At 55.3% G+C, this 24,144-nt stretch overlaps 2 protein-coding genes across 2 annotated transcripts; one reads left to right on the top strand and one right to left on the bottom strand.

Annotated features, from left to right (window-relative positions):
• Positions 1–4,494: 4,494 nt before the first annotated feature.
• Positions 4,495–7,060, top strand: GUCA2B (guanylate cyclase activator 2B). Its single transcript, XM_037149839.2, has 3 exons — positions 4,495–4,614; positions 5,823–6,009; positions 6,796–7,060. The coding sequence occupies exons 1-3, from the start codon at positions 4,495–4,497 to the stop codon at positions 6,855–6,857; spliced, it is 369 nt and encodes a 122-aa protein (XP_037005734.2). The 3' UTR covers positions 6,858–7,060.
• Positions 7,061–10,926: 3,866 nt separating this feature from the next.
• GUCA2A (guanylate cyclase activator 2A) lies at positions 10,927–13,800 on the bottom strand. The gene is made up of 3 exons (XM_037149199.2): positions 13,712–13,800; positions 11,587–11,767; positions 10,927–11,143 (listed from the first exon to the last, which is right to left on the bottom strand). The coding sequence occupies exons 1-3, from the start codon at positions 13,784–13,786 to the stop codon at positions 11,079–11,081; spliced, it is 321 nt and encodes a 106-aa protein (XP_037005094.1). The 5' UTR covers positions 13,787–13,800; the 3' UTR covers positions 10,927–11,078.
• Between the last annotated feature and the right edge of the window lie 10,344 nt (positions 13,801–24,144).

Genomic DNA, 24,144 nt, shown 5'->3' with positions numbered 1-24,144 from the left:
CAGCCTGTTCTCTATTTCAGTGTCTTTGGTTATATTTTGCTTGCTTGTTTGTTTTGTTGTTTAGGTTCCTGTTAAAGGTGAGATCATGTGGTATTTGTCTTTCACTGCCTCAGCATAATGCTTTCCTGTTCCATCCATGCTGTTGCAAAGGGCAGGAGTTCCTGCTTTCTTTCTGCCGCCTAGAATTCCATTGTGTAAATGTACCACAGTTTTTGGATCCATTCATTTACTGCTGGGCACCTAGGTTGCTTCCAACTCTTGACTATTGTAAATTGTACTGCTATGAACATTGGGGAGCATAGGTTTTTTTGAATTGGTGTTTCGGGGTTCGTAGGATATAGTGATTAACATTTTCAGTCAGTAGAATTTAAGCGATTAATGTAGGCAGTCTTCATCCAATCGACTGAAGGTCTAAAGAGCAAAGACTGCCCTGACTGGTGTGGCTCTGTTGGCTGGGCATTGTCCCACAAAGCGAAGAGTTGTGGGTTCAATCCCCAGTCGAGGCACATGCCCGTGTTGCAGATTCAGCGCCCATCAGGGCATGGGTGGGAGGCACCCAACTGACGTTCTTCCCTCTCACATCAATGCTTCTCCCCCTCCCTTTCTTCCTTCCTTCTCCTCTCTCTAAAAACAAATAAATAAAGTCTTTTTTCAATGGGGAGCGGGGGAGACTGAGGTTTCTTAAAGAAAAAGAAATTCTGACTGCAGCGCAGAAATCCTGCCTGAGTTTCTTGCCGGCCTGTCCTGCAATCTCAGACTCGAGATTGCAGCCTCAACTCTTATCTAAACTTCCAACCTTCCGGTTCCTTTAAACAAACCTAGATAGACAGACAGAGATCTATAATAGAATAGGATATCTACCTCTCTCCCCTTTTGATCTATTTCTCAGGAAAATCCTAATACAAGGCTGTTGCAATAACCCGTGGGAACAAGGGTCAGTGATGATGGCTTGGACTCAGCAGCAGTGGAGACGGTGAGACGTGAGTAGGGTCTAGAAACATTGTGAAGGCGGCAACACTGGATTTGGCTGTGAAATGAATTTGGAAAGTGAAAGAAAGAGGGGCATCGAGAATGACTCCCATATTTCTGTCCAGAGCAGTGGGATGAATGGTAGTACCCTCGACTCTTATTGGAGAAACTGAGGAGCAACATACACAAGTCCATAGCTGAGAGAAGAGGTCAGGCTAGGAAGTGAACAGAGCACCTACCGACAACTTCAAAGCCCTTGAGACTGGGTAAGACCATCAGTCTTGGTGACTGTAGACAAAGGAAAGTGGTCTGAGGACTGAGCTCTGAGGCCCCTGGGGCATTCTAAGACCTAGAGGTCAAAATGAGAAAGAAAAACCAACCAAGAAAAGTGAGAAGATGGGCCAATAAGATTGGCAAAAAAATCTGGAGAGTGTGCATCCCAGACACTAAGTGGAGAAAGTTCCTCACTCCAAGAAAGATGGAGTGGTTGGCTGTGGCAAGTGCTCCTGGGAAAACGGTCGGTTTGGAGTCGGGGAGAGTCACAGGCTCTGGGGCATCACGGGGGCAGGCACTTCACAGGGAAGCTGGTGTGGAGAAAGGAGCGGCCCAAACACACACAGAGGCCAACTGTCACTCACTCCGATAGAGGCTTCCACACAGAGACCAGCGTCACGGTCGCTTCCCACGTCCCTGGAACAGGGAGTGTCCTGAGAAGCATCTGTCTGCGGTGGTTCAGCGGATGCAGCAGCCAGGGTTTGCATCTGGTTCTGATGGATGGTGAGTCATTCGTGAAGCAATTAGGAGGCTATGGATTGAATTATGAATTCATGTCATGTTAGGTAGATAAGAAAATCACACCTGTTCCCAGAAAGAGTGACACATGGTGAAGCCCTGGCGGGAGGGGCTGGAAGGTGAAGAAGAGAAAGAGACCATGGCCTCAGGGCCACCAAACCCTGCAAGTTCGTTTCCTGTCCCTTGGTGTGGGGCGAGTGGGGACTGAGCTTGCTCTGGTGGAAAGAACGAGGATTCAGGGGTGGGGGGACAAGCCACCTCATGACAAACTCAAAAGCTGGAGACCGATCATCCTTCCACAGACGAGAACATGAGATCACAGAGGTGATGCCACCTGCCCGGGTCATACATTTGGTCATACCCAGTTCTGGGCAGATGGCACGGCATGGTGTTCGGGCTGCGCAGGACTGAGATCAGAATGGTTCCAGCTGTAGATTCCAAGATGGGGTTTGTTGGGGAGGACCCCATGATGACGAAGACGCAGGACCACCCCCGCCTACCCTGGGGTCCTGCCGGCCAGGCGTAGGCTGCTCACCCATCCTGGGCTCCGCTAGGATGGGATTTTTTTGTTTGTCCTCCCAACAGCCACTGTGAGGTTGCTCATTGCTTCTTCTACTTACCGACGAAGAACCAGAGGCTCAAAGAAGCTAAGTAACATATCTGAGATCACACAGCCGAAAAGTCATTCAAACCCAAAGCTTCTTCCCTCCAAGGCCAAAGCCCCTTTTCTTGCACCACCATAAGCCGAGCAGAGAATTCCAACTATAAAACCTGCTCGCCCCTCTGCCTCTCACAGTAACTGTAAAAAAACTAACACAACTGGAGCCACTTTAAAACGGAGCCCGAGCTGCTGGCCCAGAGGAACCACCTCGCATGTCGTCCGCCTCCAACCTTTGGAACGGCCCAGGGCCCAATAAACCATGGACTGGGCCTCTAGCAACACCGTGTCCCAAAGAGATGTTTGCAAAGATAACAAGAAAGCAGGTCATCGTGCTTACCAGACAGCTGGTTACCAGACTGAACCTGAAAAACGTTGTTTAGAATCTACATCTCTGTGTCGTTATCTGCGCTGACGGGAATAGGCCCCGTTCTGCTGATGTCCTTCTCCCCTTCCCTTTCTCATAAACATCTCTGGCCTTTGTCTCCTAATTGGAACATTATTTGGGCCACTATGTGAATCGGCGCTTCCCAAACAACTAGTCTTGGGTCTCTGATAATCGCGTGTTGCCTCCCACTTTGAAAGGTCTTGTACTGTTAGGGGTGCGTGGGGTCAGACGTGGTGCTCAAGCTGCTTGGTCTTTGGTCACTCAACTGCGAAGTGAAGACAAGCGTCACACCCATCCTACGGAACTAAACACGAGTGTGCTCATAAAAACAGCATTGCGCCCGGCACACGCTGTAGGTCCGAGGGACGGGAGCTGTGGGAACAGATGGCGACTTCCAGCTCACAGGTGGTAAAGCACGTAAGGGTCCATTAATGTCTTCACACTCTAAGGAGTGAAGGCTGAAGTCTGGATTCAAAGCAAGCTATGGGAGCTACCCGAGGGAAGAAAGGAGGTGAGCGTCGCAGGCAGGCGGAATGGGTCCGTGAGAGCATGAGACGAGATCAGTCAGGCCTGTGAGAGGAGGTCGTTCTGAGGGAGCGTGACGAGACCTTACGCACAGGTTGGAGGGTGAGCCTTGCCCACCTGGCCGGGCTTTCTGGGTTTCCATTCATCGTTCTATGTGGGTGCCTTCCATGTGCCGGGCTCAGTGCCCAGCAGGACTGAGGCCTGGCGCGGGCACTGTTTACAGCTGCCTGGGAAGGCAGCGGTGATAACGCCTTGTGGACTCTACCCTCTTGTCCCTGACCCAACCTTCAACTGCGGAGGCATGGGCCGCGCGCTGCCTGGGAAGCAGCTGTGAGCGTAGGGGCCCTGCCACGGCGCACGCTGCCCGGGGGAGAGGGCCAGCTCAGGCAGCCCCGTCCCTCTCCCGGTGCCTCACGCGGTGGGTCCCACCGCTCTGCTCGTTTGACAGAAGAGGAAACTAAGGCTCGGTCAGAGGTGATGTGGCCTGTCCAAGATGACACAGCTGCAGCAGACTCTGGACCCGGGGCAATCTGTCTCCGAGGCCAGGCTCTTTCCTCCATGCTGGGAGAGGCTACCGTGAAAGGCACGGACAGATGAGACGAGTCAAACGTGACCTGAGGCACCAGTGGGAGATGCTAGCAGCGGCAAGGTGAGAGCCTGGGCCCAGACTAATCAGCAGGATGGTCCTTAAATAGAGCTGGGAAGGGCAGGCAGAGGGGACGGGGACCTGTGGGCACAGGGATTTCTGTACGCACCTGCCTCACCTGGCACCAGCCTGTCTCCATCTTTTCCCCAGAGAGGAACCATGGACTGACCTGGTCACAGAGACCCACGTCCCTGCTTTGCCACTGACTAGTGCCATGACCTGGGGCGTGTCAGTCAACTCCCTGTTTGTAAAATGGTCTCCCTGTCATTTCACACGGTTGGGAATCTGGAAAAGTGGAGGAAATTGGTGTGGTCCAAGGCCCTCCCACAACATGAGGCACGCACTTGAGCCCTGGGCCGCCCTGCCTTCAGTCCCTTCCTGTGAATAGACTCTAGGCTGGTCACAGAGCCAGCCAGGTGGCAACCCCACCCTGGCTGGCCAGTTAATGAGTTACCAGGGTGCTGCAGCACGGCTTATAAAAGCTGCTGGCCAGGGGAGCAGATGGCAGTTTGGTGGATGGCTTTGGTGGGCTACAGTGGGGGCAAGAGGGGTGGTAGGACTATGTCAGGGCTTTTGCTTAAAGTGGCTGTGATCCTCCTGGTGGTCCTGCAGAGCACACAGTCAGTCTACATCCAGGTGAGTCCTTCCGGCCAGCATGGCCTTTGACTAAAGGTCCCCACGTTGGGAGGCTGGATGGAGAGGGGGCACTGAGAACGCCTGGGGTATGGGGGTGGGGGGCACAGGGCCTAGGATTCAGCCCAGTCCCAGTCACAGCCCCGGGACTAAGACACCGGTGGGTGTGGGCAGCTGTCGTGCCTGTGACTGTGGGGATGGTAATGACATCAATGACAATAAACTGCTGTTATTCATCATTGCTGTCCTAAAGACCCATCCTGGTCAGAGGCCAAAGTGTGGAATGAGACGTGCTGCCTGTCCTCGAGATGCCCAGAAGGGGGAGGGGAGGCCCCTGTGGGCTCCCATATGTGCCCGTGTATGGGTTCGGTGCAGGCGATGGCCAGGAAATGTGTCCTTGGTGGGGAACTTGAGCGGACGTTGCATGATGAGCAGGAGGCAGCCGGGCACAAAGGACACAGGCTGCTCCAGACGAAGGGCACAGCGTACGAAAAGCCCAGAAAGAAGACAGCGGGGAAGAGAAAGGGGAGGGAGGGCAGGTCTGGGCGCAGCAGGGGTGTCTCCGAGGCTCCAAGGAGTCACAGAAGCAGCACTTGTCTGTGGTGTGACAGGACGCCACTGGCCTTCCAGGCATGGCCGGGGACAGCTGCAGCTCAGGCGTCTCACACTGCTGACTGGGCAGGGCCTTCCTGAGAGGGCGTCCTGCAGAGAGATGCAAGAGAGCCTCGACCTCCCCTTCCAGCCCTGGCCTGGGGCCCGGCCGGCTTGGGGTGGCCATCGTTTTGTCATGCCAGTTCAGGGGAAGTCACTCAGTTATGGAGTAGGCCAGGCACTTGGGGCGGGGAGGACATGATTACCTCCATTTGTCAGCTGAAGCTCAGAGTTGGGGGGAGACAGGCACCTGGTTGGGAAGAGCTGGGATTAGAACCGGGGTCTGCTGATCTCCAAAGCCTGTGCCTTGAACCACTGTGCTCCACAGCCTCGCTGTGACCTCAACTAGCAGTTACTGGGGGCCTGTGGCACAAGGGTGTGAAGGGTCAGACACCACCTCGCACCTCCCAGACTGTCTTTCAGATGTGCCAGATTCAGCTGATTTGGCCCTGGGAGGGTGGCAATGGCTGAGAACAGGACAGGCTCACAGGCTCTGAGGAACCGCGGTCTCCCAGATGAGGGTCCCAGGTCCTCCCATCTTCTCCTCCTTCTGCCCCCAGTACCAGGGCTTCCAGGTGCAACTGGAGTCTGTGAAGAACATGAGTGACCTGGAGACGCAGTGGGTGTTCAGCCCCCGCCTGCGGGCCCGGAGCGCCCTGCCCACCGCATGCTATCACCCGGCCCTGCCGGCAGACCTCCAGCCCATCTGCACCTCCAAGGAAGCCTCCAGCATCTTCCAGGCCTTGAGTGAGTGTCCCCACCCCATGGAGCTTTCAGCCCCTATTCGGTCTCAGACTCCGTCTCAGGCTCATGCTCGTTCATCTTATGACACTTCTATTAAGCACCCAATGGATGAAGACAGGGAGATCCAAGAAACTCAATCCCTTACCCCCCACACACACGTTTTGGCATCAAAAGTCGGGCATGAGGAAGCCCCTCACTCCCAACAGCCTGGACCAGTCGGTTGTCCTATACAAAAGACTTTGCAGATGGGAGGCAAGGGGCCCTGGGAAAGGGACCCATAAGCAATGACAGAAATGCAGAGTGATAATGGGGGGCACAGTGCAGACACAGGGGAGATATGACTCATGTCTGGGGTGGCGTAGAGTCTTAAAGGCTTTCAAGAGGAGGTGACATCGAAGCCGAAATGTAAGGGATGAAGCGGAGCCGGTCAGGAGAATACAGTGACTAGCTGCTATCTACTGAGCACCTGCGCAAGGCCAGGCCCCACGCTAGTCCTTTTGCCTGCATTCCTTTCCCACAACCATGCTGTCGGCTGAGGTAAGAGACAGGGAAGCTCCGGCAGAGGGTGCGTGACCTGCCCAGGCTTAGCCAGGAAGGAGAGGACCTGGGACTTAGGCCCGGGATGTTCACTCTGCTTCTAAACTTTCATGCTCTTAATCTCTGAGAGAGATGGTGGCCCCCTCCCAGACCCTCTCCTCGGCGGGCCTTCCCTGGCCACCTGGCCAGCAGCTTCCTGGACCACACATCTCAAGTTCAGGTTCAGCTGACCGAACTTCTCTCCCTGCCCAGAGAACATCGCCAATGATGACTGTGAGCTGTGCGTGAATGTCGCCTGCACCGGCTGCTTCTGAGATGGCCCTGGGCACCTTGAGCCCACCCTGGACACCTTGGCCGCCCAAACCACTGCCCGCATAGCCCCATGGCCATCCAAGCCCTGGCCACCTCAGTCATTGCCACCCTCTCGAGGCCAAATCAGTCAGATCTGGCACAAAGCAGCTGGACCCACAGTTGGAGGAGCCTTTGACCCCTTAAGCATCCCTGCTGTTGAATAAAGATTCTCCACTCACACATGGAATCAGTCCCTTTGTTCATCCCCAGGAGCCATGGGCAGAGCCTCTTGGGAAGCTGGATGGGTGTGGACAAAGTTTAGACTAGAGTCAGGAATTTCCCTGGTTTCCAACACCCAGGGAGTTGGCTCACTAAGCCATGCTTGGTACAGAAGGGAATGAGGCTGGGGGGGGGGGCGGTATAATGAGGCACCCAAGGTCACAGAGCTAAGAAGCCACAGAGCATCCAAACTCATTTACCCGGAAGCTGCGCTCAAAGCCTGGCCCAGCCGCAGAGCCAGAGCTTCTGCTCTCCTGCTGGGGTGGGCGGGGGTGGTGCAGGGTGCAGGACGGGGGAGCTTCCTCTGGTGGTTAGGGCAGGAGTGGGTGAGCCCAGGATCACGTGGCACCCCTCCAGGAGCGCATCCTAGGGCTGGCTTCCCGGGCTGCCTGAGAAGATGGGCCTTTGTCCTTGACCCTTCTGTGCCTGAGCATCCCCCCTCCTTGGGCTCCCCAGGACCATCTGCCCAACTCCAGATAGATCTTTGCTCTCTCTCTCTCCATCCTGATGGCCCTGAAGAACATTAATAATAGCCACTGTTTATTGAGTTTTTGCTATTCTCTAGGCACTATTCTAAACCTTTGCCAGTATTAACTCACTAAGCCCTACAACATTCTAACCAAGCAGGTACTATTATTATCACCATGTCCACAGTACGAATAAGGAGACCCGGGTATGGAGATGACTAGTCGCAGGTCACAGGCTCAGCAAAGTGGCAAAGCAGGATTCTTCCTGGGATGTCTGGGTCGGAATCCATGCTCTGAAACCCCATGTTACTCGCTCTCTGTGACACCTGGCTGCGGGGCCCAGTGCCACCGCATTCCTGCAGTGGCCTTCAGGGCCTTAACTCCAGGCCCAGAACCATGCTGAGGCAGGGCCTTTCCACAGCATGGGCTCTCCCCCCACAGCCTCTGTGTAGGGCAGTCAGAGAGGAGGAGAGCCAGGTGCAAAGGGGCCCGGCCCTCTGAACTCAGCTCACACAGGGCCAGGGCGAAGGCCAAGATGCATTCCCCCTGCTGACTACCCAGTTCCGCTCGTGAGTCCTGCAGTCTCCTGGCCCACCAGGCCACAGACCACGGAGCTCCAGCCCCTTTCTCCTACTGCCCCCACAGGCCAGACTGGCTGGCTGGGGCCTTTGCAATGTGTCCTGTGTCCCTCTGGTCTCCTCCTACCCCTTTTACCATCACTCCAGCTGGGCCCTGAGCTCCCTCTCTGCCCTGCTTTCCCTATCCACCACACCAGAGGGACATCCCATGCTGCTCTGTCGGTGCTCATCGCCCTTGCCTGGCTCCCCGTGCTGCTTCTCAAGTCTAAACTGAGCGCCTCAGCCATCTGGCCTCATCTCTTACCGGTCCCTGCAGCTATGCTGGGCTCCCACCTGCCTGCCTGGGGAGGAGGCAGGGAAGAAAACTGCCACTGGCCAAGCATCTTCTATGTGCCAGACACAAGGCTGAGCCACCCACATAATAATAATAATAATAATAATAATAATAATAATAATAATAATCATAGCAGCATCGACAAAGCGCTCACCATGGGTCCAGCCGCCATAGCTCTGACAGCTTTGCCTCTATTACCTCATTTAATCTTCACTCAAGTGCATTTTATTTAGGGGTAAAAAACAAGCTTTAAAACAACTCATTTCTTAAAGTTCCAAAAGTGGAATTTGGAACTTCTGTCCCTCCTGTCTCTCCTCATTCTGTCATCCCCACTTTACAGATGAGAAAACTGAGGAAACAGGCTGCGTGACCTGCCCGCAGCTGGTGATGGGCAGAGCCGGCTCACACCCGGGGGCTCCAGAGTGGAGCATGAGATGATTCTGCTCCACCACCGGTCTCCTCGCATCCCCTGGCCCCTGGGAGGCAGGCTCTGTTCTCATCCCTACTTCTGGTGGAGGAAACCAAGTCTCACAGAGGGGCGCACGGCTTAGAAATGACATGCTCAGGCTCAGACTCAACCCGTGTGCCTCCCAGACTCTACCTGCCCATGTTAGTAAATAGAAGATTCATCCACTCGGCGCTAGCGGAGCCAAACACTAAACACCAAGAACTGCACTAGCTATTTTATTATAAATGGCACTACCCTGGACATGAGAGGCTATTATTCAAAAGCCTGAACCCCACCCCCCCAGTGCCGTGTAGGTTACAGATAATATAGGACCAAAATCACAAGACACTGTGATGGGTCATGTGGACAGATCTGAGGTCTGCTCTGGCATCTCTTGGTCTAGTTTCCTGAAAAAAGTAGCCAGGAGGTTAGTCCCCCTTAGGACTTAGGAGCTGACACCTAACTTAGCTTAGCAGAAAACCAGATCTTGTGACCCTTACCCAAGGAATGGCCGTGGTTCCTGGCTGCCTGAGGGGGTTAATGATTAGTAAGGGAAAGGGCTAAGGCTTACAGCACACCGTGAATGGAGTGCTCAGCTTGTACATCAGGTAGAAATCACACATTAAAGCACGACCCCCGTCTCACCCAACTGAAACATCCCAGAGCCTTGGACCTTCCTGCTTCTGTGGGCATCCTCACCAGCTCCACTTCTGGAAGGGAACCCCTCTGCCTCCCCATTTCCACACAGGTTTTGAAACTCCACCCATCCCAATGCAAATCCCAAGGGCTAATGCAAATGTCTGCCTCCCCCTCCCTTCACTAAGCCTTCCCTGACTTGGATGACTACACCTCACCCTCTGAATTCTGCAGCTCAGAGAACCCTGCTTCAATCACCCCGTGGCACTTCCTCTCCGCTCCACCCCCCAAGCTTACGTCCTCTTTCACCCTTCCCTTTACAGTTATGAACAGGTCTCCCTCCAGGCCTCACCTCCTCACCCCAGTCTGAACCATTCTCAGTTGCCCCTGGTTCCCCTTTCTTTTGTTTATTTATCTCTACCACTTATCGAATTCTCTTATGTTTGCAAACAGCCAGAACTTTACACACACACACATGTACACGCAGTATTTCCCCTAGTGTCGGAAGCAGGCGCTATGCCTATCCCAGTTTTACAGAGGAGGAAGGAGACTAAGACACAGAGAGGGAAAGCAACTTTCCTGACATCACACAGCACGTGGAAGGCCCAGGACTGGAACTGTGTAGCTCTTGCTTTCCCCTGCTCTCTGTTACAGTCTCCAGCCATCCTCCACGTGCTGGGCCTCGTGTGCTCTGACGGCCAGAGAGACTTCCTCGGGCACAGAAGCCATTATACTGCAGGGAGGCCAGAGCTGCGCGAGGGGTGCGAGTGACCAAAATGCCCTGGGAGCACCCAGGACAGAGTGGGAGCTGGAAGACCCTTCCTGGGAGAGGGGAAAGCCTTCTGAGGAGAGGCCCTGGGAGCGTGGGTGCCTGAGTGGGAGCTGACCTGGCCAGGAGTGTGGGCAGAGGAACAGCACAGAGGCGAGGGGGCCAGAGCAGGAGCTGTGGCCTGGGGTGGGGGCCCAGGGTGGTGGGGGGAGGGCAGGAAGCAATGCTAAAGTGGTCGGCAGGGACCAGGCGCCTTGATTGCTCTGGAGCTCGGGGCCAGTCTCATAGGTCCCTGTGACTACTGTGCTCCCATGTGGCTTAGTGACTTTGGTGACTCCAGGTGTGAAAGGAAAGCAGAGGTTCCACCTCCTCCGCTGGTGGTCTGCATATTCACGACCCTCAGTGCCTGTGTGCGGTGGTTGGTAGCTCAGCAGGGAGAGCAGGGTCCTTGCACTTAGCACAGCAAGCCCTGAGGGCAGGGAGGGCTTTCCTGAAATTGGATGATGAGTAGCCTGAGGGATGAAGAAATGAATGAAAGCAACACCAGGAGTACATGGGAATCTGGTTTATTAGATGCAGGTTGGAAAAGCTGCAGGCAGCTCGGATGGAGTTAGGGGCTGGGTCTTTCCAGGCTGTTCTCTCCTCAGTCCTCCGATGGGAGCAGGGTGGATTAAGCCGCCAGAGTGAGAGCCTTCTGTGGGGGAGGGGCAAAAGACAGCAAGCCCCTGCTGTCCTAGCATCCAGTACAGGCTGCATAGGCACAGATTTCACACAAGTTCGGGTCCTCAGCAATGGCCTCTGGACAGGAGAGATAGGGGTCCATGAGAGCCAGCTTCTCTTCCCCAAATCCCCCATCCTCCAGGAAGCCAAAGCTCAGACATCTGCCACCCAGCCCCCAGGAGAAACCTGGGCCTGTCCTCTGTGACCAGCTGGGCTTTCTGCCCCAAACCAAGACACAGGTACTGCTTAAGCCAACCAACCAATCAGAGCAGAAATTCTACCCAGAAAAGAGCTACAGCTAAGACTAGATGAACCATGACACAGAGCCACTTAAGCATCAACTCCAGCCAGGCCCTTCCTAAAGTAAGCCTTCCCAATCACAACTCAGAAGAGGGCTTCAAATGACCACCAATCAGAGCAGAGCCCCCCCCTGAAGCCCACCAATCAGAGCACATTTCTCCCTCAAGTGCCATCAGTCAGGGAATTCCCAAGCACCACCCATCAGAGAGGAAGCTACTCACCCAGCCTCTGGAGGACCTCCCTGGCATTACGCTCCTTGCAGAGAGGCCCGAGTTCTTTGGGAAAGTTGGGATGGTTACAGAGGGTGGGAGCCACACCAGAGCTCCTGCGGCTGGGCTGCCGGAGATCTCCGAGATCCTTGAGCTTCTTCACAGACTCCAAAGAAAAGGAGAACTTTCCATCCTGAGAGAGACATGTCCAGAGCATGAGGCCAGGCTGCAGCCTGCTCCCTGACCATATTTCTTCCAGTACTGGCCCCTCTCCAGCCCCCATGGCTTGAGCAGTGTTTGTGGCCAATGGAAACCAGACACCACTGCAGGCCCTTGTGAGGTGGTTAGAGCTCAGGACCCACAGCCAGACTGTGGGCTGGAATCCTGATTGTGCTCTGTGGCCATGTACAGGTCCTTACACTCTGAGAGCCCTACATTCTGCATGTTGTGAGGAATGGAGAAAACGGATGGAACGTGTCAGAGGTACAATAGGTGCCCAATATGTGGAGCCAGAGTGTTGATTTGTAGGAAGTGGTACACAGCTGGGACCAGGACCAGGTTCCACGTGGCCACGCCCAGGCCGTCTTCGCCCCTGCCTGACAGTCACGTGGGCTGATTACTTGGCCCCCAGCTGTAGCCTGCAGCCCGCAGCCTGGTTGAGGTTGGAGAAGCAATAAAAAGCCTCTCAGAGCCCTGCTGTGATAGAGAGGGAGCCCCCTACTGGATGCCAGACGGGCCTGTCACTGGCACCCACACCACATTCACACCCATGAACACGCGGTTCCTCCAGGATAACGGTGTGCGTCCCAAGATCCAGGTGGCTGCTTCCGCAGGGAGAACAGGACTGAGAAGTAAGATCTGGAATTGAATCTGAGGCTGGATAATAAGAAGCTAGGAAAATCCCTTGGCAAGTGGCATGGGGAAATTGAGACAGAGCTAAACACACTGGCCCAGCAATTTACAGCCAGGTACACGTCACCAGGGCCCCCTGGGTGAACTTTCCTCCCCGGGCATATCACTGGTCACATGGTTTAGACCCTCTGACCTTTCCTGGTCGTGGGTTTAGACCCCCTTGAATTCTCCTACTTAGAGTTACCACCTAGGCCTCAGTCGTATTTCACTCCCAGGCCCAGAAAAGCAGCACAACCAGCTGGGCGATGCTGGGACCAGCTGCAGTGACTAATGACCCCCCCCCCCGGCACTGACCAATCAGTGGAGACCACGATCCTGAAAGGGCACACCTGGAAAACTGATGAATATTCTGCTGAGACCTCCCCTTAGGCCTTCCCTAAGATTCTCACCTGCAAGAGAGAGAGAAAACCCTCGAAATGGATGCCCTAGCTCACTGTTCTCTGGGGAGGGGGCCCACGTCCTTTCCCCCTCCTCCACCCCCTCAGGCAGGCATCTCCTAAACTCGAAGGGACCCGAGGAGACTTGCAACCAGGGGAGCAGTGGGCAACGACAGCTGGTCCCAGGAGACCCCCTGAACCTACCTCCAAGGCTCCCTCCCTTTTCTCTGGCTCTCCGGTGAGGCCCCCCTCTTAGCCTCCTATTGCTTTTTCTACCCTAGGCCCTTCCTCGTTTCCTGTCCCCAGCTTTAATAAACATCCTCTCAAAATCGCCTCGACTTGTGTTGTGAAATCTTTTCTGCATAAAGTCAAGAACCCACCCACCACCAGCTGGCCCTAGGCAGACTAGCTCCGGGCCTGGTCCCCTTTCTGGTAACAAATCCAGCCCCTTCGCTTCCCAGCCATGTGCCCATAGCCAGTTCCAGAACTTCTCCGAGGCTCAATTTTCCTCCTCTGGAAAATGGAACAAATAATCCCTCCTTCCCAGAGTGATCTGGGGACCACAGTGAGGTACGGGAGGAACCTGGCCCATGTCTAGCCCTCAATAAACTGGCTGATCACCTGCCTTTCCCAAACAGCTATTTCTCTTCTCCCTGTCCGATACACATTTTCTTTCAAGTTTAAAGGGGGAGGTATGTGGGGCAGGACTGAGAAGGGGGACCCTGAGGAAGAGCCAAGGCTTAGGCATACACCCCCACACCAGCTCAAAAGAGGGGGTGCTGTCAGAGCACAAGCTCTGTGCGCTGGGGGCAGAGAGCCAGCTGGGCCAGGGTAGGGACGGGACTCACCTGCACAGTGACTCCCCCTGCCAGGGCAGCCCAGGACCCCAGGAGGCACAGTGCAGCGAGCAGAGAGGTGTTCATGGTAGCAGTGCCCAAGAGTGGGTGGCTGGTTCTGGATGCCAAAGGGAAACAATGGGCCTTTTAAAGAAGGCAGGGTTACTGAGTAACTCGGGAGCCTTTGTCAGAACCTCCTTGGCTCACTTGTAAATTAAGGCTAGTCAGTTAGGGCTCAAGATAACCTCGGCAGATAAGAGATCAGTCCCCTCTCTGGGCACTCAATTTGACACACAGCCAGCTGGGCCCTGCACTGGCCACCCGGACAGCTGCTCTGGGCAGGGCCCTGTGCTGGGGAGGGGCTGCGGCCCCGCCCAGCCCTTGAGGAGGGGTTCCAGACAGTGGCAATGCAGGGTTGTTAGGGGAGTGGGAGGAGACCGGGGTGGAGAATGGAGGGGGCACCTCACCCAGGCCAAGGTTAGAGCAGTTCAAGGAGACTTCCCAAAAAAGGTCACGCCAACCCCCAGTTCTGGAGAATGGGTGGCTATTTTCTTAGAGAAGGGATTGGGAGGAGAGACCATTTCTTGCAGATGATGCTACATTTATGACAGCCAGGAGGTGAGGTAGACCTGGGATATTCAGGGAAATGTGAGAAATTCAGCCTGAGGGGAGGAGGGCGTTTTGAGAGGGCGTCAAATCAAGTACCAGGTGCGGCCACTGTGACTTTGAGGAAGCCTCAGCTCTGCCATCCCGCAGGCTCGGGTTCAAGTCTTATCTACCTCGCTCAGTTTCAATGTGTGTGAACTTGGGCAAATTGTCCTCCCTCTGATCCTCAGTGTCCCTTGTGTCCTCTGTGGGGACTAATAAGCATACCTGCCTCATAGGGCTATTTTGAGGATTAAATGAGGCTGTAGCAATGTTTAGCTCAATGGCAGACACAGGGAAAGCAGTCAGAAAAGGGTAATTCGGTTATTATTCTTACCAATAGCAGCATCCACTTCTGGTCCCCACTGGCCTCTCCGGTGACCTGCCTACCTGGGGTGAGCCACAGCCTGTGCTCACCCTGTGCTGATCCCACTGTCCTGCCTGTCCTCCAGCCGCGGGCTGTCCTTAGATGAGCTCCTTCCCTCGGCCTCCCGGTTTCCTCCCCCGGGGCCCCAAGCTCCTCCTCTTCACTCCTGCTGTTTCTGCCTGCCGCCCACCCCCCACGTGTGCCCTTGCCCCCAACGAACCGGCCTGATCTCCCCACCCTGGCCTTCGCTGCCAGGCTCACCTCCCCAGCCCTTCCTGAACATGCTTCCTCACCTTTAAACATGATGTTCCACCTACCTGGAAGACTTTCCCTTTCCTGTCTCTAGATGAACTCCTCAAACTTTGAGGCCCAGGTCAAATAACCCCCACTGCATCCCGAGCTAAATAACCTCTCTTCGTCCCCAGAGAAGCACGTACATTCCCCTGCCAGGGATCTCGTTGGGTGGGATTACCTGGCTGTGTGTCTCTCCCCCAGTAGACTCTGACCCCCGTGAGGACTGGCATGGTGTGTGTTCATTGTGTTCTGTTGTGAGCAGGGCCCCCAGGCAGAGAGGAAGGGAGGTCCTACGAGCTTTTGACTCTAGTCTACAAACAAGCCTGGCCGGAAGCCAGGAAAGGGCCCGGGATAGAAATCCCTGGGTGGGGAGAGTCAATATTGAAGCAGGAATTGGAGGAAGCAGCACCTGACAAAGAGGGAACTTCAAAGGGGTCCAGCCCCAGGGAGGGGCAGCAAACACCAGTTCTATCCACCTTCCCAGGTACCCCTCTGAACTAGACTGGACTCCTCCCCTTAGTGACGTGTGTGTGCTGAGGGGTGTGTGTACACTGCATCTGTGTATGTGCTGAGGTGTGTGTGTATGCACTGAGGTGTGCATGCTGAGGTGTGTGTGCCTCACTCAGGTGTGTGTGTGCTGAAGTGTATGTGCATCTGAGGGATGTGTGTGTGTGTTCACACTGAGGTCTACACATCCAGTCCAGCCATGGGGTGGCCTGTGCTGAGAGCTGGGTGTCAGTGAGCCCCGGGGGAGGGTCCGGGGTGAGGCAGAGAACATTGGGGTCGTGGGTGGGGTCTGGGTTGAAGGTGAAGCTCAAGATACACCTCAGGGTCGAACTGAGTTCAGTGGGGACGAGGTGAGCGCCAGGCACAGGTCCGGAGTGCTGCTGAGGGTGGAGCTGGGTTGGGGTTGAGGTTAAATGGGGGGAGACGCCCCAGCAGTGAGTGGTGGGAGTCTGAGTTAGGATCCAAGCTGAGGGAGGTGTGGGTTAGGGTCAGGTATGGCATGGAGCTGAGGCTGGGGATGTCAAAGTGTCAGGATTAGGTTCAGAGCTGGGGGTTTGGTGAGGACTGGGTTGCTGCGGGGGACTGTAACCGACATGGAGGTTTGGGGTTCGGTGAGGGCTCCTTGGTAGAGTTAGGGTGGAGTCAAGTCTGAAGGTGAAGATGTGTTTGGGTTGTCTGTGTGAGGGGGACTGGATCTGAGACTAAGTGGGGGCTCCAGCTGGGTTGGGGTTTGGTTTTGCACAAAGGGTGGGGCCACTGGGGGCTGAAGGAGCCCTGTTTGTGGCTGGCGCTGATTTTTCAGTCTTTCCTTTGCTAGGGGACAGCAGGGTTGGATACACAGGCAAGGGGCCCTGGTTCCTGGAGCCCCTTTCTCCCTGAGTGCCCTGCCCAAGCCTTACCTGGTGCAAGGCCAGGCGGGGGTCAGGGTGCGAGGCTGTGGGAGTGATGTGAATCCGCACTGTGGGAAAGAGGAAACGGCTCCGAGGCCTCAGCCCTTTGGGCCTGCCCTGCCCAGCCTCACTTCTGACATCCACCCTGGGAAATGGGAAAAACTCCCCTTCCCTAACTGCCCCTACCCCCCACCAATTCCCCAGCTTGGCCTGCGCCCAGGTGTGAATTCAGGCCCCTGCCCTCCCCTCTGCATTGAAACCTCTGGGCACTGGATCTTGGGTCCTCCCAGTGCCCCAGGCTTCCTGGTCTCCAGGCCCACACCTGAGTTCTGAGGCACTGGTCCCCAGCACACCCCGCCCCCCGGCTCCCCACCCTTCATCATTCCTTATTGGTAGCAGGTGGGGCTGAGGGCCTCACATCCAAGGCCATCTCTTCTGGCAAACTCTCCCTCCTCCACGGCCTCCAGGCTACGCCACCTCCACTAGCTGTCTCTCCACCCGAAAACCCGTCATGGCTGCGGGAAACCTCCACAAGAAACCTGGGTTTGGGGCCCTTCATGATCAAGCCCCTGTTCACCCTTCAACCAGGGCCCCCAGGAGGGGACTAGGAAGAAGGGGCCCAGACCCGCAGTGCCCAGAAAGCCCCGCTGGCCTGACAGCCCAGGGCCAGAGTCCGGCCTCCTCAGCGAACAGCTGTGTGACCTTTCCAAGCCTCGGCGTCTGCATCTGAAAAATGGAGATAATAACAACTACAGTGTGCATTTCAGATTGTCTAGAAAACCTTCCTCGCTGATGCCCAGCAAGCCTGGGTTAGAACTGTATCCTGTCTCCACCGGCCTCCTACACGCTTCGTTATAAAACTTAGCAACTGTCTGCCTCGCCCAGGGTCCTGCCAGCTCCTGAAAGCAGAGCCCTGTTTTGCCGTCGTAGCCCCAGAGCTCACACAAGGCCTCAGGGGGCGGGGGGTGCTCCGAGCCCTCAGGGCTGTGGTATGCATAACAATCAGAACAGCAGCCAGGGCAGTGACTGTGCACTCGCTCTGGCCTGAGTGCTTTACAGGTGGGGAAGCCAGCCCCAGCCCCACAGCCCAGGCCCCCCTCACCCTTCTGCCAGCAGCTGCAGAGGACTCCCCACTGCCGGCTGCCCTCGGTGTGGCTGAGGAGGCTGATGCTATGCCTTTCGGCCCAGAGGTTGTTTAACTCTTGGGTTCGTGTGATCTAACATGGTTCCAGTGTTCACCAAGGCCCAGTCCTCGCGGGCCCGGCTCCCTCCCCTGCTGATCCCAGTGGGAAAGGCCTGGAACAGAGCCCAGCTGGGAGCCCACACGGGTCTGTGTGACCTTGAACGGGGTGTGGCCCCCACTGCACAGCCCCGCCATTCTGCTGGTGAACATGTCCGGCGGCTGTAACAATCTCGAGTTCCTCTGACAGCCCAGAACTGCCGGAGGGAGACATTACACCGTTTGTGGACCTCCTAACAGCTCTGGGAATACCTAAGAAGTAACTGTAGGACCCCGCTTCACGGATGGGCCAACTGCAGTTCAAGGCCCAGAGGAAGCGTCTGAACCGTGGTATGGGCCGTACGCTGCACAAGGGCACCGTGGGCCAAGCGTGGGGCCACCTTCTCGGAGGGGAAGGCACGACTTTCAGACTCACTGCCAGGGAGATTTGGTGGTGGTTGCGGCCACCAAGCCGTGAATTCCAGAACAGAAGCCAGTTCTCACAAATGCCAAAGAAGAGCCTTCTCCTCAGTCCTCACCTTCCGCTCTGCCTCCCTGGCCCCCGACTCCCACCTCCAGGGAAGGGGAAGAAGACAGGAGCCCCTGCTACTGCGTCAGTCCCCCTGGGGTAGGTCAGTGATGCCCATTTACAGAAGAGGGTGTCCAGTGTCACGCAGAAAGTGGGTGACTGAGGTAGAGTTTGAAGCCTATCGGCTTGAAGCCAGGCTGGGGTGCAGGGCTCCCTCACCTCCCCCAGGCCCTGGGGTGAGCTGGTTCTTTCTCTTGATGCTCTCGGGGCAGCTGGGGAGTGAAGGGAGGGTGTGTCTGGTTGTTTGCTCGGCAGTGTCATCTCACATCCCCGGGGCCTGGCCAGGATGAAGCCGTAGGGGAGCTCCATTCACCATCTGCTCCCCACCCCAGCCTGCTCTGGGCTTCGGCCTCAGAGACAACCTCCCTCACCTCAGGGCCGCCAGGGAAGGACAGGGACACAGCTGGAGCTCCCGCCACGTGTCCCAGCGCCCACAGGCTGGAAGGAGAAGGGTGGAACGTGGGCACAGATCTCAAGGGGCTCCGCGGGGTGCTGGGAGAGATGACCCCCCTGCAGCCAGTTTGGAGAATGTCTGACAGTGGAGGTCGGGGTGCCGCTGAACTGGGCTTCGAATGACGGGAAGATTCAAATCCACAGAGGTGGGGCGTGTGGGTCAAAGGCCCGGCTGGGCCATACGAAGCACAGACAGGAAGGGCGGATGGACAGAGAGCAGAGAGCTCTCTGTCTTCAGCAGTTAGGGCTGAAGCACAGTGTCCAGAGGTGCTGCGGGTGAGCAGGCGGAGAAGGAGGCTTTAAATGCCAGGCTAAGGTGTTTGCCCTGGATCAGGTGAGAAAGGGAAGCCATGGGAGATTTCAGAGTGGGGGGCGCGGGAGAGGGGCTGGGGCTTAGAAAGACCACCAAGGCACTTGGAGGAGAGAGCAGACTGCGCGGGTAGGCTGCTGTCCCGGAGAGGTGCACCCTGCCCCCGGCAGCACTCCGGAGGGGGTGATGGGAAAGACGGTGTGTGGGAGAATCAGCTGGTCTTGGCCACACGGCAACAGACGGCACGTGGTGGCATGTGGGGCAAAAGCGAGGGAGGGGGCGGACAGAGGAGGGAGGGCCAGTCCCTGGGACCTAAGAGGTACAGGGCCCGCGTTGGCCGCTTTCTGTCTGACCGCTGACCATCTCTCGGGGACGGGCTCGTCAGCACGCTGAAGGTAGGCATTCCATCTTATTTTACAAATGAGGAAACTGAGGCCCAGAGAGGGCACTGTCTTGCCAAGGTGAACTTCTAGGTTCTTCTGACTCCAAAGTGGGTGTTCTTCCCATTGCTTCATGTGTCGCTCTGGCCTTTGGGGCCTGCAGGGCACACGCTCACCCGCCCATGGCGCAGCTGCCAGCCTGGCTGAGAAGCGGGGTGGTGGGGGCCGGGGGGAGCAGTTGTACACAGGTCAGGGATCCAGCTCAAAGGGCTACAGTAGCAGTGACGGGCAAGGCAGGAAAGTGACGGGAGAGAGGGAAAACTCGTTTGTATGGCACTTGCCGGGCCCGAGCTGACGGGGCCTAGAAACCCAGCTCTACCCCAGCAAGTGTCTCAGGGACCTGGGCTCTTGCAGGAGGCTGGGATGGCTACTAAGGCGCGGAAGGAAGTAGGGAGCCAGAGCTTCAGTGAAGAGCCATCTCCCTCCCGCCGGCCACATGCTTTCTCTCCTGTCTGCAGCTTAAAGGCCCACACAGATAGACCAAAGCACACAGCCACAATCACACGGGCTACACAATCACATGCCCTGCCACGGACACATGATCGCACAAGCACACGCATTCAAGGACTCAATCACATGGGGTCTCACGCATATACCAGGCCTCCTGGGCAGTCAGTCACACAACCACCTGCAGCGACCCTGACCAGCACTCACTTGGGTATAGGACTTAGACACATACACCAGTCACACAGAGTATGCACTCACACACTCACACGGAACCAGAGGACGGTTCCCAGGAAGGTCTCTGCCTAGCAGGGTCACTCAGGCCTGGGAAGGGCAGGAAGTGTCCTCAGTTGTCTTTATCGCCATTGTCTGGGAGAGGAAGTTGCCCCTCTGACCTCCTGGGGGCCTCATTGTGAGAGGCACAATTCACCCACAGGCCCCTGCTGCAGTGGGGTGGGTGGGATGGGGTGTGGTAACTGGCCCTGAGGGAGGTCGAGGGCAGCTGGGGATTGTTGTGGGGGAAGCAGTTTGCCTCAGTGGCAAGAGCAGACCAGAGTGCTGGTCCTCTGGGCAACCTCTCCACGGCGGTGACCTTGGTTAAGTGACTTTACCTCTCTGAGCAGCAACAATGTTCAGCAGGAAAAGGAGAGGATAATAACACAAATCCCACAAGACATTCAGGAGTGCTGAGAGAATGACGGCCAAGTACTGGCAGAGGGCCTGGCAAAGTGGCCACAGTCCCAATGCTTTGGTGGCCACAGGCGTCTGTGAGTGTGTGGGGACACGGAGGCCCACCGAGGCTCAGAGGAGGGGCGGGGAGGGCAGGGGTCAACAATGCCAGTCCCAGGATCACCTAGTCCCAGAAAAGCAGCACCTCAGGAGACTCAGAGTTTGGGCTGATGGTGAGCTGACCTGCCCCCCCCCCCCCGTGTTGGAGTAGGGGGGCAATGGGTGTCAGGAGGGCTGGGCGGGGCAGCGGGCTCAGAGGCAGCTCTGAAGGGGGTCCCACCAGTACGTTTATTGCTGAGAACTAGAGGGGTGCCTTGGCTCTCTCCAGCAAGCTGTGATTCAGAAAAAGACTCTGAGGGCTGGCCGTTGGGGTCCCTACCAGTCTTTAGGAACACCCAACTTGGGGCTACGGAGAAGGAGCATAGCCCCAATGCTGAAGAAAAACTTCCAACAAAGGCACACAGGCGGCAGCCCTCCGCCCTCTGCTGGCCGCCAGTACTTACTGCAGTCTCATTGCTTTGGTCTAAGGCCCTTGTTTGGCCCCTAGCTCAGATAATTGGGCCAAGGAACTGACAACCTAGTGTGGTGAACAAGGTAGACGGTGGGGCTGGAAGGCCGGGTTTGAAATCCCAGCTTTACTGCTGCTGCCATCACCACTTCCACCACTTACGAGCTGGGTGACTCTGGGCAAGTGACTTCATCTCTTTGTGGCTCAGATTCTTTATTTGCAAAATGAGGTTGATAATAATAGTATCTACCACACAAGTTGTTTTGAAGAGTAAATATATAATCCACAGAAAGTGCTTAGAATAAGTAAATTAAGTAAGAAGTCATAAACGGTACCTAGCTGTCCTGTTTTGTACTGCTGGGGTCAGCACAGCTTAGAGGTGCTGCTTGAGAGTTGGGGGTCAGAGACAGCCCTGACCTGGGGTTGAATTCGATTCTGGCTCCCGCGCAGCCACTTGCCAAGCTTGTGCTTTGCAGTGTTGACCAGTCACGTGTCACATGGAGGGAGAGATAACAGGAGTAAGTTTGAAGTCACTCTTCAAATATCTTTTAGGAAGACACCATGTTGGGGATAAATAGGCCATGTTTCAAAGCCCGACACAGCCAGTTTTTCTAATTCTTGGTTATAGTCTGTCTTTGAAGCAGCTGGCTTGCACGCAAGGGCAATGATGCACAGACCACGTGTATCTTGAACACTGGACTCATACTCAGTGGCGAGATGCTCACACAGAGAAGTACATGGAAGCAGATACCTTAGAGTCTCAGGTCCGAATCTTCCATCTCACACTGAGTGAGGGGCACATTTCATCACAGGCAGGTACTCACTTCGACATCACTTAAGATTTCCATTCTCACCATGGCTGATGTGGCTCAGTGGGTTGAGCACTGGCTGGACTGTGAATCAAAAGGTTGCCAGCTCGATTCCCATTTAGGGAACATGTCTGGGTTGCAAGCCAGGTCCTGGTTGGGGGTGTGCTGGAGGCAGCCAATCGATGGCTCTCTCCCTTTCTTTCTCTAAAAATAAATAAAGTCTTAGAAAAAAAAAGATTTCCATTCTCTGTTTTTGGTCAAGTGTATAATTCAGTGTGTGTGCATTTGGGACACAGCTGCTTTGTGCCTTACCTTCCCGAAGCGGTTTCCTCTTCTGTAAAATGGGGCAGTGCCAGTGTGCACTCCAGCCGCAGGTTCTTGTGTAGATCAAGGAAGATTATGTGTGTAGGAGTTTTAAATGCCTGTCATGTAAATGACACTCTCCACTGCGCTCCCCTTACCCCAATTTTCCGCTAATTAGCTGTACAGCCATTTCCCTCTCTGGGTCTCAATGTCCTCAACGCAAAACATGGGGGGCTTTATCAGTATTAGATGACTTCAAAGGCCCCTTCTAGCTTGAAACTTTCAAGCCAGTCTGGCACAAATGCTGAGGCTCACATGGTCTTCCAGGACTGCTCTGTCCAGCCGGTAAGGGTGCACCTAAATATAGAAGCCCTTTGCCCACTGGAACGTGCTAGAGCCTTGAGAATTAAACATGCATCTCAGGGACCTTGTTTACTTTTTTCATTTGATCGGCACAAAGGTGTACTTCATCTGTGCCTGAATCAGCCCACAGTGACATTTAACTGTGCCCCCCACTACAGTCCTTCCGAGGCACTGCTGATGACCAAGATTTACCTGTGATCAGAGAAAAAGAGAAAAACAGCTGCCCTCTGTGAGCGACATGCATTGGACAGCTAGGCACTAGCCCTGGCTTTGGGAAAACCCCTTTTGGGAGGGCAGTAGGGTAAAAGGAAGTGAACCTCTAGGTCGGACCCCAACTGAGCCCATTTCCCCGCCTGTAAAATTGCAGTGGACCCCTTTCCTGGCAGCACTGTATGGGTTAAGTTGGAGTAACATGAGGCCTCAGGCAGGATCGTGGGTTGGTGGGAAGCACTCTCCTTAAGTGAGACGGACTGCGGTTTCAAGTACACTTCCACCATGTTGTTGGTCTCCCCACTGCTGAGCCTATTTCCACATCAGTCAAATCGGGACACCACCACTCAAAGGATTCTGTGTCTGGTTCTTCACTAGCAACCCATCCCTTCTCCTGCACCAGTCCTCACCCCCACACCAATCAAGCTGCCAGGCGGGGTGGGGGTGGGGCTCAGCGCAGTGGTATTAACAGAAACAAACACCTTCTCTGGTCTGTCTGGGACCCTATGAAGACTCAAACTGCCCATGCTCAGCCCTGACACTTTCCTAAACCAGTGCCCCAGCCCCCGCATGGCCTAACTCCTTGCCCCCAAAATCCTGCCTTGCCAGGCATACCTTCACAGTAGCCTCCCTGGGTACCTTCCCTGGGTTGGCAACTGCTGCCTGTAAGGGGTCAAGTCTGCATACCCTGAAGGCAGCAACTGTGGTTTCCTTATCTCTGGATTTCTCCTGGGAAGGTGAAAATAGTGTGCTCTGCAAATGTTAAGAAGCCTAACTTCCACCTTTTGGAAATGGCTCTCTGGAAAGATAGTGTTGGGATAACATTGAGGTCAAGGGTAAGGTTAGGGATGAGGACTTGCTTTGGAATAGAGAATGATGTGGAAGAACATGACAATGAAGTCAAAAGACCTGGATTCAAACCTCAGTCCTGCCACTTGCCAACAGAGAATCTGGGTAAGATTCTAGACCTCTACGATGTCCTGTATGTTGAGGGTAACACTGTCTACTTAGCACAGTACCTGGCACATAGCCGTACTTTTTTTAGGTCCTAGGTGCTGTTCTAAATGTTTAAAAGCATGCATTAATTTAATCTCACTACAAACCTAGGAGGCAGGTATTACTACTCTCACATCAGGCTCCATAAATGAGGAAAATGAAGAAAGTGAGGCTCACAGACATTAAATTACTTCCAGTCCACAGAGCTAATGAGCTGCTCACTAAATGGCAGCAATGACTGTTCGGAGCAGCAATACATGGCAGAGTCTCGGAGGCCCCGAGGACTGGCCGAGGGGCTGCTGCATCTGGACTAGTTCAATCTTATTCCGTTAATTGCAGCAAATGACACAGATGAGTTGGTGTTATAAA

Source organism: Artibeus jamaicensis, unplaced genomic scaffold, assembly GCF_021234435.1.
Source record: "Artibeus jamaicensis isolate MK-2021 breed Jamaican fruit bat unplaced genomic scaffold, CSHL_Jam_final scaffold_847, whole genome shotgun sequence".
NCBI lineage: Eukaryota > Metazoa > Chordata > Mammalia > Chiroptera > Phyllostomidae > Artibeus > Artibeus jamaicensis.
The sequence above is the reverse complement of the archived record's forward strand: the minus strand, read 5'-3'. Positions and strand labels throughout refer to the sequence as shown.

Excerpts from the sequence above, each read along its gene's own strand:
- GUCA2A (XM_037149199.2), bottom strand. The coding sequence starts at position 13,786 with ATGAACACCTCTCTGCTCGCTGCACTGTGCCTCCTGGGGTCCTGGGCT. Across the intron at positions 11,768-13,711 it reads CAGGGGGAGTCACTGTGCAG|GATGGAAAGTTCTCCTTTTC; the intron begins GTGAGTCCCGTC and ends TGTCTCTCTCAG. Across the intron at positions 11,144-11,586 it reads GGAGGTCCTCCAGAGGCTGG|AGGCCATTGCTGAGGACCCG; the intron begins GTGAGTAGCTTC and ends TCTCCTGTCCAG.
- GUCA2B (XM_037149839.2), top strand. The coding sequence starts at position 4,495 with ATGGCTTTGGTGGGCTACAGTGGGGGCAAGAGGGGTGGTAGGACTATG. Across the intron at positions 4,615-5,822 it reads CACAGTCAGTCTACATCCAG|TACCAGGGCTTCCAGGTGCA; the intron begins GTGAGTCCTTCC and ends TTCTGCCCCCAG. Across the intron at positions 6,010-6,795 it reads CAGCATCTTCCAGGCCTTGA|AGAACATCGCCAATGATGAC; the intron begins GTGAGTGTCCCC and ends CTCCCTGCCCAG.